The sequence below is a fragment of the Corvus cornix genome, chromosome 3 (genome assembly GCF_000738735.6).
Source record: "Corvus cornix cornix isolate S_Up_H32 chromosome 3, ASM73873v5, whole genome shotgun sequence".
NCBI classification, from domain to species: Eukaryota; Metazoa; Chordata; class Aves; order Passeriformes; family Corvidae; genus Corvus; species Corvus cornix.
This window is the reverse complement of record NC_047056.1, coordinates 10,404,242-10,416,398: the sequence shown is the minus strand read 5'-3', so window position 1 is coordinate 10,416,398 and position 12,157 is coordinate 10,404,242. Positions and strand designations below refer to the sequence as shown.

General features: G+C 51.9%; 1 protein-coding gene across 3 annotated transcripts; it reads left to right on the top strand.

Moving 5' to 3' along the window:
- Positions 1-3,035: 3,035 nt before the first annotated feature.
- CEP68 (centrosomal protein 68) lies at positions 3,036-11,591 on the top strand. Of its 3 annotated transcripts, none has more exons than XM_039568007.1 (8): positions 3,036-3,071; positions 3,234-3,864; positions 5,979-6,401; positions 6,896-8,350; positions 9,445-9,567; positions 9,797-9,893; positions 10,358-10,504; positions 11,211-11,591. In XM_039568007.1, exons 2-8 carry the CDS (start codon positions 3,862-3,864, stop codon positions 11,240-11,242), a joined length of 2,280 nt encoding a protein of 759 aa, XP_039423941.1. In that variant the 5' UTR covers positions 3,036-3,071; positions 3,234-3,861; the 3' UTR covers positions 11,243-11,591. The 3 variants fall into 3 exon arrangements, with proteins under 3 accessions (XP_039423941.1, XP_039423942.1, XP_010409276.1); XM_010410974.4 differs by lacking the exon at positions 3,036-3,071 and adding an exon at positions 4,696-4,774 and having other exon boundaries at positions 3,078-3,864; XM_039568008.1 differs by lacking the exon at positions 3,234-3,864 and having other exon boundaries at positions 3,059-3,071.
- The last annotated feature ends 566 nt before the right edge of the window (positions 11,592-12,157 follow it).

The window sequence follows — 12,157 nt, the reverse complement described above, 5'->3', positions numbered from 1 at the left end:
TGCTTATTTAGGCATTACCAGAGCAGCTGTCCAGATGAATGACTGGATTCCTCGGGAGCCTGCTGTAGTTCCAGGACCATAAGTAGCTGATTAGTGACTTCAAATGTCAGAACAGAGAAAATCTGCAGGTCTTAGCTGGAGAAGAAGGCCTGGGAAAATGGAAAAGTGTAGGGCTGAAATTCACAGCAACACCAGAAAAACTGACAGTCTGGGAAACAGAGGCTGGAAAGAATTAATCTAGATAAGAGTAATTACCTGCACTAATACTGGTGGGAAACTGTAGGTTAAGGAGCAGGATTAGGAAGTTATGAGCAGTCAGAAGCAGGACTCCTGTGCTGTGAACAAGGCAGATCCTGTTCCAGGGTGTGTAAGCAGGATCACAGCCTGGACTACCACACCGGTTCTGCCTAAGTACAGCCAAGCCCATGCTGGAGCTTTGGATCAGTGTTGAGTTTCAAAGAAATGTGGCCCAAAGAATGAGAATCAAGATGAGAACAAAGAGAATGGTCCAAGATGTGGCAATCCTGACCTCTGGGGAAAGGAAAAGAGTTGTTAGCCTTGAGAAGAGACGGACAAACACCTGCAAACGCCTTTCAGAGAAAGGTTAGGCAGAGCAAACAGCATCCCAAGCAGTTTGTACAAAGACTAATTAATATTGTTATCAATGCTCTGGGAACAAATAGGTTAGGTCCAAGTCCTGCATTTGCTGACGTCTCATCCATCCCAAACATTTGCATTGCAAGACTGAAATTTGATGCTGAAGATAGTTCAGATGCTATGCAAGAACATATGGTGCACCTCCAGGCTTCAGGTTTCATCCCAGAGAGCTGGCTGTCTGGCTTGTATCGTGAAACCATTCAGGGTAGAAACAAATAAACTGATGTGCCAAAGACTCTGGATAACTGCAGGTCACTGCAGTTAGGAGCATATTAAACTGAATACATACAGCTGGTGTTCATGATGGATCCAGTTCTGTACAAAAACCATGGATATTCCCACCAAAAAGGTAGCTTCTCATATATCAGAAATACACTGCTTTCAAATCTGATCATCATAAGGAAGCTCTACTTCATGTCATAGATATAGAGATTACTGCTGAATTGTCACATCCACAGGTGCAGAGAAATAATTTGTCTTTGCTGGGAAAAGAACACGTTTGAAAGAATCCTGAGGTCTCAAATCAGCAAGAAAATATCCTTGTTAATCTTTGCCAGCCTTGGGTGACTTCGGGTGGGAGTTTGGCTGGGTTGACCCTGTATTATAGATCAAATAGGCCAGTTTCTCTTCAGCGAAGTTCCTAACAAAGAGGGCCAGATGCCAGCAGAAGAAAATCGTTATTTTCCCCCTGAATTTCTTAAATAATCTCTCCTTTAGATCACCAGTTGATTCCCCCCTTGTTTATTGACACCCACGGCAGCCCAAGCCCAAGGGGAGGGGAAAGATTTGTCGGCGCTTTGGCTGTTCCCGCAGACATCCTGGCACTTGTTTGATCGGGGGCGGAACAGGACGCGGACCTTTCCTGCCGGGGCCGAGCCCGCAGCCGGGTGCTATTCAGCTCCCAGAACAATGCCTGGCAGCTCCCGAGTAATTGAAACCGGCTAAAAACAGCCCAGCCTGGGGATGAATCATGGCCCATCCGTGTTTGCTTCCGCCTTTCCACTCGCCTGAAATCAGCACGGCCTCTACTGGCAGGCAAGCGGCTCCCTGGAGAATAAGCAATAAACAACATTTTAAAGGGATTTTCTTTCACAAGGGCTTTGCCTGTGTGAATTCCAATGAGAAGCCAACTCTCGAAAAAGTGTGCACATCCAGGACAGAGGGATGTGCAGCCTGCCGGAAGACTTGCTGTAACATTCATCAAAGAAACCCCAAACACAGAAATATTACACAGGAACAGAGGGGATTTGGGCTTTTTCCTGGCTCTGAGTGCTTCTGAGAGCACCCACCACGTTATACTGCAGCGTTACAGCTCCTCTTCCTGAAGCGGCCCTGGAAAACATATTCCCACTGTGTTTCTCCAGGGAGAAAAAGCAAGATCTGCCAGGATGTAAATGGGGCTGGCTCCACTGGGTGCAGCAGAATGAACCCAGTTCACAGCCACTGGGAATCTGGACCATAACACTGGGATGGCAGAGGTGGAGCACACTGCAGGGCCAAGGACTGTGGCCAGCACCAAAGCACTAGCCAGGGACTTGGGATATCTGTACTGTTCCCCTCACCCTGCTCCCAAACTGATAAGCAAACCCAGGATGTCTCTTTGGTCCTTCCTGGCCTAAAGCTGGGAACAATGTTGTCCATGAAGCACTTTATGAGATATTTGACCTCTAGAAAATCTCTGCATTATGTAAGAAATAATCTCCAGGAGCCAGGTGACATGGACCAAAAAAAAAAAAAAACCAAACAAAAAAACCAAAACAGAATAAGCCAATGGACAGCAACAAGGAGAAAAGTTTGTATTTGTACATGATAGGAGAACTTGTCAGGATATGTCCACTCCAGCCACCAAAGAAAGGTCTGGCCAGATACAAACCCCAGAGCAGCCTGCTTTAAAGTGTGGCATGGGGATCTTCCCAGAAAGCTGCCCCGAGGGCAGGGCACGGCCGGCGTCCCACAGGGATCATCCCTAGGACAGACCACCGGAGGGAGGTCTTGCACCGGGGCTGCCTCCTGCAGCCGTGCCTGAGGATATCGGGATCCCTTCCCATGGCGCGGGCAGTCGTGGCTCGCGCAGCGCCAGTTTCAGTCGGTTTGCAGCCAGGGCACAGCTGAGCCACGGGAAGGTCAATACAGGGGTACAAGGAAACACCCTGTTGTTTACACAAGCTGCTCAAGACGCTCCTCAGGTCCGCGGGGCCCAGCGGGACCCGGACCGGCAGCGGGGCGGGGCGGGGCCGAGAGAGGCCGGGGCTGCTCGGGGGGCGGGGCCGGCGCGGGGTCAGCGCCAGCCGCGGGGCGGGGCCGCCCCGAGCTCCGCTCCCATTGGCTGTCGGGCGGCGGGGGCGCGCGTGCTGACGCACCCGGCGCTGCCATTGGCTGCTGGCGCGGAGGGGGCGGGGCGGGGTCGCCGCTCGGTGAGTGAGGGCCGGGGCGCGGCGTGAGGGGGGTCCCGGGGGTGTCCCGTGGGTACCGGGATTCCAAAGGGAAAGTGGCCCGGGACCCCCGGGTGCGGCGCCTCCTCGGCTTCTTTGTCTTTATTTCTGGTCTTTTTTTGTTTAATTGCCATTTTTTTCCAGTGGCGGGCAGAGAGCGGGCGAGGAAAGGAGCAGAAAATAGCAACCCGCAGATCCCGCAGGCCTGAGAGGCGAGAGCGGTGTGGGTTTTCCCCAAAACAACTCCAGAAATGCTCCCCAGCCAAAGCGGAGCTGGAGGGAGACGGAAATTCCATCAGCATCCGCTGCGCTCACTGAATTCCATCAGCCAAGCGATACGCACGGGCAGAGGGAGCCCCTCCTTGGATAGAGCCCTCCTTGTCCGCCGGGCTTTGTGCAGCGCCTTGGCCGGCAGGGCCCTTCTGATGGCGTGAAAATGCTCAGGGATCGCTTTTCAGGAGAGGTCCCTGCGGACCTTCCCTTTGAAATGAATGAAGCAGCCCCACTGTCTTCCTCTGTTATCTAAAAACACGGCCGCGGGTACCATTTCTGGGAGACAATTGAGGGCTTGGCTGTAGCTGGGAGTTTGGGCTGTTTTCCTGTGCTTTTGAGGCCAGTGGAAAGTTTCCACCGTGCCTAAAGGTGTGGTCGTACATCCCTCCTCAGTCCTGCCCGAGGATTTGGGATTGTTTCTTCCTGTCGCAAGGGTTAATCTGGATGCGTCGCTGCCACGGGCAACCTGACCTCTGAATTTTTGTGGACTTGTTGGAAAATGGTGAGAAACCTTGTTTTCTAGACGCTCGTGTGGTTGGGAGTTGCACTTAGCGGCAGCAGGGTTTTCACTTTGTTGTTAAATACGACTTTTTGCCCGATTGTTCTGTGTGTGGGATATGTGTGTGACATCCCCGTCTCGTTTGTGGCCGGGTGTGGTTTGGATATCCAGCTCCCTCTGAAGTTAACTGAAATCAGCTGCCTGAATTAGAGACTTTGGGAAATGCAGTGAGATCTCTGGTGTCCCTTTAAATACCCTTACAAATCCTGCAGTAAGCAGATTTACTCTCACTCCTGTGTGTTGGCAGGTTTCCTGGTTTCTCTTCAGCATCCAATTAGCTTCTGGAGATTTAATGAACCTGTGAGCCAGCACTTGCTCTTTTTTTAAAGACCAATGGCATCGTAGAAATGTAAATCACTGCATGCTGCCTCCATAAGATAACAAATGATCTTAAGTTCAGAATATTTGCCCTCCTCCACACAGTTAGGAAAATAACAGATGGGTCTTGACCTGTAAGTTTTATTTTATGTTGCTTAACACATGCTTTTCAGATTTAAGGTCAAAATTCGATGTTTTTACAGTTGTTTTTACTGGGCTGACACCTGACTCAAACCACTAAATCTGCTGGAGGTAAAGATGTTGAAATCCCTTTGAATTTAACGTGGCATCTTCTGAAAAATAAGGCTGTCCTGAGCTTGGTTGTTAGTTACATACAGCACATTCACTTTTAAACTTTAGAGGCTGCTTTGATGCCTTGTTAACCTTTTCTTTCTTTTATATGTGTATTTTTAAGCCACGTAACAAGGGTAGGTTTATTGATTCCATTTTTTACAGCAACCCCACTTCTTTGTGTGGAAACAGGACCTTTCTGAGGGCAGAAGAGAGCAGTGCCATCCGTTTCAGATAACGTGATGTGCGTAGGGTTGGCTTTGGTGGCAATTTAAGGAGTGGAATGGGGGGGTCCAGGTGTGGGCTGGGGGCCGCTGGGTGAGGGCTGGCGGAGCTCGGGCTGTGCTCGTCCCCTCGGCAGCTGCTGCCGTGCGGGATCAGCTGCCGGCTCTGGGGAGGGGACAGGCGGCTGCGGGAGCTGCCACAGGTTGTGCCTGCGCTGGGATTTGGTTTCCCCTGGAGAGCCGGCGCGTCCTCCCGCCGCTCTTTGTTCCCAAGCCCGTGGGAAAACCCCGCTTGTCGGAGGGAGGGGTGGGTCATAAAACGAGACTGTGACAAAAGAGCTGATGGAGGGAGTGAGCATCAACTTGTTTTCCACTTCCAAATATTGTTTGGGAATTCTTTTTTTTTTTTTTTTTTTTTTCTTTTTTTGTGTTTACTGTTGATGCTCCCTTGGCTGGTCTCTGCTGGCACTAGCTGGGGGACTACCAGCAAAATCACTCTGCTGACGTTTTCCTGCTGCCAGCACCTTGGTTTGGGCTGGAATTGTTGGAAGAGGCTGTGTTGGGTCTCCTTGATTTGGCTCAGGGGTTGTCCTGCAGCAGCTCCTCACTCAAGCCCAAGCGAGTGGAAGCATTTCCATAAATTAATTTCCCAAAGAGTTAATTTCATGAATTGAGGTAGAAGCTGCAGAGCTGAGCTCCAGGTTTGAGTTTTACAGCCTCCTACCTCCCCCTCTAACTTTTTATAGCCGCTTCTTGCTTCTGGGTGGCTTCCACTTCAAGGTTTTGGGTTTGTATCTTTAAAAATGCTCAGGCTTCCACCCCAACAGCCTTCAGGGCTCAGCCACACCAGTAGGTGCTTTGTGTCTGAGCTAATGATGTCTCATTCAGGCCCAGTGACCTCATGGTGCACAAAGTGCTGGTGACATTGGCCATCAGTGCAGGACTCCAGTGCCAGCAAGGTGTAAAGCCCAGGTTTGTTCCTGGCATGGCTGGGTTGGAATGAGATTTTCCTGGTGTGTCACATCTTCAAAACCAGGAAATGCTGCTGAGATGTGAGCGTTTTCTCTTTCTGCTGTCCCACCTGACATACCAAGATGCTTCTTTATGAATTTCGGGGTCTCACCCAGGTCATGCTTAAGCTCTTCGTTATTGGGCAAACCCAGTTTTTGGCATGGAGACAAGGGGGGATGGTGAGATGCCATTGCTGTGTGCTGTGCATTTCAGAGAGCCCGAGGCTCAGCATCATCCTGTGGAAGAAGCTCTGTCCTGATGGCTGTGGATGTGGGAAAGTCACCTTCTGAAGCCTCATTGAGCGGGAAGGCCGAGGGCGATGGGAGGTGGGACAGTGCAGATGTGGAGACGGACTTCCCAGAGCTGGCAGGGAGCCTGCAGCGGCTTTTGGGGACAGAGGAAGCCAAGCCCAGGCTGCAAGGGACAGAGAGCGTGGCAGTGAGCAGACACAGTCACATGGCCACTGGTGTTACCCATGGAGGCTCAAGCTGCCACCCAGAAGTGTCTTCAGCCTCTGCACCTGGATTTCCCAGAGCAAGAGCAAACCCCTCAGGGAAAGGGGCATTAATGGATGCTGATGGTGGCCCTGTGCCTCGTCGAGTTGGCCACTGGTTCCTCTCCTCAGAAGAACAGCAGGTGAGAGGGTTTGTACCTGCAGGTGTTGCTGCACCACCAGGAAGTCCCAGGAGAGGTGGGGACTTGTTTGTCAGGGCTGGTCCAGCAAGGGCTTTCCATCTCTCCCAGCCAGAGTGTGCCCACCCCTGCCCAGGATAAGATGGGTGGTGAGGAAGGGCTTGGGCTCCAACACCCAAGATGTTGCCTTCATTCCGATGTTGCCAGTGCAGAGCTGGGAACTTGCTCAGGACAGTGCTCTTTAAATAAGCCTCTTTCTGCCAAATGACTCGTGCAGCTTCCCAAGCCCTTGTCCTCAAAAACAAGCCCTGCTCTGAGCAGCTGCAGGACATCCCACAGATGGAACAGAGTTCCACTTCCAGCCTCAGCTCATGGCAGGTCCAGGGTTGGGCTTTTATCTCCATATCCCGGCACAAAGGAGCCTTTTGTCCGGGTGCTGTGCTTCATTTCATGCATGTCTCTCTCTCCCTTTCCTTTTCCACCCCGTCTTTGAGCAGGTGAAGGCATCGGGCTGTTGGGACCCGGCGTCCAGCCCTCCCAGCCAGCGCAGCTCTGCCGAGGAGAACATCCTTGCTGGCAGCCGCCACGATGTCCATGTTGGCCGTCGGAGACAAAGTCTGGGAGCTCGATCCCCGTGTCCTTCCACCCCAGAGCTCCTGCGGCCCCAAACCCCGCCTAGCCCCGGGAGCGCCCTGCGGAGCCGCTCCGTGCTGAGCCTCTCCGCTCTGTCCTCAGAAGGGGACGGCCCCTCCGAGGAGCCGTCCGGCAGCTTGCCAGCCAGCACGGATGTCCCTTCTCCTGCGGCCACCACGGCCGCCCAGGACCTGCGCTGCCGATGGGGAGCAGAGGGCAGGGCCCTGCAGAGGCGGGAGCCCCTGGGCCCTCTGCTCGATTACCGCAGCGCCGTGGGGCGCACCCGGGAGATCTCCTCCTACCAAGCCGATTACTGGGCCTGTGCCATTCCGGATTCACTGCCCCCATCCCCGGACCGCAGCTCACCCCACTGGAACCCCAACAAAGAGTACGAGGACTTGCTGGATTATGCTTACCCGCTGAGGCCGAGGTACAAGCTGGGAAGGATGCCGGAGCCTTTCTTCCACGACTCGGGAATAGGTCTGGACAGCTTTTCTGCTTCTCCTGAGGGCACATCCAGGTCCACCAGCATCTATGGCCGAGCTGGGCAGGCTCGGGGAAGCAGAGAAAATGTACTTTGGGAGTTTGTGGCCTCTGCAGAGAGATTCTCCACCCCGAAGCCTGGAAAAGGAGGCTGCTCAGGAGCTGGCTCGTACTGTGAACCTTTACCTATTGCCAAAGCATCATTTGCAAGGAGTGCTTCCTCTCATCCTTCCAGAGGTTTTGCTAAGGATGTAAGGGTGGAATCAGCTGGGCCAAGCTCACTTGGGTGCCCTACTGGCGATGGGAGAAGCTGGGCTACCAGAGGGAGCCCCTGCCCAAACTACACAGGGCAGGCAAAAAAACCCAGTAGGTTTTTACCCACCACAGGAGTGTTCCCCCTGAGGAAGGAGTGGGAAGGTGATGAAGAATTTCTTTCCCTGCCTCCGAGACTACAGGAGCTGGAAAGGCTGGCTCAGTTTTTGTCCAATCTTTCCTTAACTATAAGGATGCCCAGGCATGACCACCATAACCTTCCACATCACAGCACCAGCAGGCAGCCCCTTTCATCCAGGTTGGCTCCTTTCAGAGAAGTGAGAGGCAGGGACAACAGAGGGAATATTGAGGGTTATGATGGGCTGTGGCAACACCGCAGCTCCCGAAAGCCCAGCTGGGAAGACATGGAATCATATGGCTGGATCCATAGGGATCCTCTCCAGGGGCGTCATCTACCATCTGGTCTCAGGGACACGCTGGATGGGATGTACCTAAATGAACCACGGGTCAAGGGGCATCCAAAGAAGAGCCAGCAGAGCGAGTCCCTTGTCCAGTGTGTTAAGGTAGGCTGAGACCAGAAATAAAGTTTATTCTGGGAAGATTGCACATAAAACGTGCCCGTCTTTATGGCACGATTAATTAAAGCTTCCCGTTCTGCATGATGTGCCCCGCCTGGCAGCTGGTGGTAATTTATGCAGGGGGGCTCACCAGAGCAGATAATTCCTTCTGATGGAGCAAGAGCCCATCTTGCTTTCCCTGGGGCTCAGTGTCACAGGCCAGGCTGAGTGGAGATGTGGCACTCAGCTGGGTCCCCCAGCCCGCCCATCCTGCAGGCAGGAGGCAGGAGCTGCAGCAGCTCTGAAGGGTTTCCTGATTATTTTGTGGATTATTAAATTTGTCCCAGCACTGTGCTCCCACCCTCCTCTCCATCTTCTTCCCACCCCAGTGCTGGGATGAATTTGGAAACGATGCTGGGCTGTTTGCACAGGAGCGTTATCATGCACATAGATGCAAACTCATCCCCTCCTCTGCTATGGAAATAACTCAGTTGATTCGAAAGGGTTTTTTCTGTATTTGTCATGCCAAATTGCAGTGCCAAGGAAAAGCACTGCTTTATGGGAAACTCCTGAGGAGCAGGAGCAGGTCTTGATCCTGATTTTGATGCCAGCAGAGGCTCCTGGGTTTCATGCAGCATCTTACAAAAATAATCCCTTACTGAGATGCTTTAAAAATAAATGAAAGCACTTAATTGAATGAGACAGTCCCTTGGGGAAAAGCAACTGCAAATTAACTGCCTGGCTCTGGTGAGGAGGAGGAGGGTGAGGATATCTCTTGGGCTGGGAGGTGGTGGAGGCCAACCTCTTCCTTCAGTCTGGGTGCTACCAGCCTCCAGCACCTCTCCGTGTAGAGATTTCATGGTGACCCTCAATTCTTGCCGCACGGTGAGTGCTGGAGCTGTGCAGGAGTTTAAGTTAATTTTTGCCTTTTTCCTGTTGACCCTTGGTTTCCCAAGCTTGGGGATGTTTGTGTGCTGGTGTTGGAGACAAATGGGGAACAGGTGCTTTCCAAAACACCACTGGCTCAGCTTTTCCTGTCCCTGCCCTATCTCTGTTGCAGAAACAGATCGATGACCCCATTTTTATGCTTTGTTGAGCAGATGTTTTGCTCCCAGCTGGAAGAGCTGATCTGTTGGCTGTACAACGTGGCGGATGTCACCGGCAGCTGGGTGCCACCCTCACCAGATGCCGAGAGCGTGCTGGCATCGCTGCACCGCTACCTGGTGGGTGTCACCCTTGCTCTGCTTCCTTCCCCCTCTCCTGTGCTGCAGGCAGCAAGCAGTGGGAAGCCAGGCATCACTGGAATGGTTCAGGGTGCACTGGGTTTGCAAAGCCAAATTTGGGAGCACCAGGAACCTGCTTGGAGGAAACTGCTCCCTGGGCAACCTGCCACAGGTGTGTCTCTTTCAAAAACCCTTCTAAGCAAGGCTGCTCTTCTCCTTGCCTTGCCAGGAGTTCAGGAAGGATGTGGCTGACCACCGGAGCCTGACTGAGAGTGTGCTGGAGAGGGGAGAAGCTCTCCTGGCCTGCATGGCATCTAATTCTCCAGGTGAGGAGGAGCACTTGTGTGGGGCTGCTCATAGACATAGGTGATGCTGGTCAAGGCATCTGTCCCCCCAAAATCCCTGGCCCAGCCTGGCTGGTGCCACAGCACACAAAGAGTGGTTGCTCTGGTGATTTAGAAGGGATTTCTAAAGGGTGGGCTGTAGCTGCAGTCACCAAAGGGGCTTTAGAGGTTGAGTGCTGCATTATGGATGGGCTGTCTTGCACAGTTCCAAAGGTTTTCTTTAAGACCCCCTATTTCTGCATCTTCGTGATGAACCTGGAGCCTCCTGGGTCAGTCCCCACCCCCTGCAAATGCTGCATCACAATGGGGATGGGATGAACAGCACATTATTGATTTTTAACACTCAATTTCCTTCCAAAGTCTGCCTGGGCAAGCAGAACTCTGCTCTGACAGACACTGAATTATTGCATTCCTGTCACCTCTATTCAGACGTTTTTGCTTTCCAGCTCTGAAAGACACGCTGGGTCTGATTGCCAAACAGTCAGAAGAGCTCGAGAGCCACGCAGAGCACCTGTATGAGTCCATCCTGGCTGCTGTGCGGGGCAAGGACGCGCTGCAGGACGAGGGGGGTGCAGCACATGGCTGCTCCATGGGTAAGCAGGGGGCAAACCAGCCTTGCTGCAGTGGGCAAAGAGGGGAGGAAGCACAGGAACACTCGAACTAGCAAACACCAAACATCAGGGTCTATTGTTACTTCTTTGAATCTGTTTGGAAAGCCTGAGACGGCAGCAGGGAGACTCAAAATAGCTGCCCTGTCATGTTTAACCGTGTCAGGGAAAGAGCAGTGCGGGTGAGCCAGCTGATGAAACCCAAGAGCGCGAGGGGAGCGATGGCAGCTCTGCAGGGACCCGGCAGGCAGGTCCCAGTCACTCAGGGCTGAGGGATGGCAGCAGTCCAACACAGTCACCTGCTCTCCCCAAATCCCTTGCACAGCACAGGAAAGATGAGAAAGGGGTATCTTTTGGCTTTGTATTTTCTCAGAAACATTCTGATTGCTATATAACGGTGGGAAAGGCAAGCAAGTGAATTCAGGTATAAAATAGGGGCTAGAAAACTTGTTTGCTTATTTCTTGACCATCTCCCTTCAAAGAAAACTGGAGGCAAGTGTTTCAGGGGTGCCAGCCTCTTAGAAGAGGATAACAATGGTTTAAGTAGTGTTTGGTTTGTTGTTGCTTTTGAATTGCTACCTCTACCCAGCTGTACCCTCTACACTGGTGAGATGGGGAAGTAGAGCTGGGGGTTTCTTTCTTTGTCAGACTGCAGGCAAAGCACAGCACCAAACACCTCATTTTATTTCAGGTGCTGCTGAAGTCAGGCCTAGGCTGCATTAGCCCATCTCAGGAAGGCCAAGAATAATTGCAGCAAGCACCAAAACACCTCCATCACCTCTCCAGAGATGCCAAAATCTGTGTCCAGTTGCCCACAGGGCTGATTCCGGCGTGGGTTTGTGCCAGGGCTTGAGAAAGGTGCCCTGTACAGAAGGTGTGCGGCTGCTGAGATGTCTGGAGTTGTGTAAGGAATGTACAGCTGGCCTTTTCTGGTTTGTTTATTAACATAGCTTCCCTTTTTTTATTGAAGTGGGCTGTTCTGCGTTAGCAAAACATCAGGAACACAGAGTTTTTAACTGAGCAATCCATAGTGTGCTGTGAGCTCGCTAAGTAAAGCCTTGTGATTTTAATAGCCCTGTTCTCATGGTTTGTTTATGCTCATCAAAAATAGGTGTGAGAAGCCAAGAAATAGCAACTCCTTCTGGTTCTTGGGAGCAAACTGAGGGCCTGTTTATAATTACCACTCCCTGCTGAAGCAGGGCCTACTTAACTTTCAATTTTGTTATTCAAAAACACAAAAAGCCATGATACTGAATCCCAATAAAGCAATAAACAAGCGAGTACAGGCAGGGAGGAGCCAGGTTCTGTGTAAGCTGCTGGTTCCTGCTGCTGGCAGGAGCTGCGTTAGTGCTGTGCTGGTTTCCTGGGGTAAAGAGTCGTGCCTCCCCCCCTTCCAGCTACTGCAGTTAAACCACTGCTCAGAACATTCATCGAGGGTTTCCAAACCCCTTCTCCAACAGAAAAAGGGCAGCTCTGAAACAGCATAAGGTAAGTAGCCAAAAAAAGTTACAGAATGTTGCTACGTGGCTTTAATTAACCTTTAATCTGAGTGGTGATCATCATATTTTTGTGCAGAATACGTAAGTTCTCCCATTCCTGTGAACAGAACACGGAGAAGTTTCTGTTCTGCACAAGCAG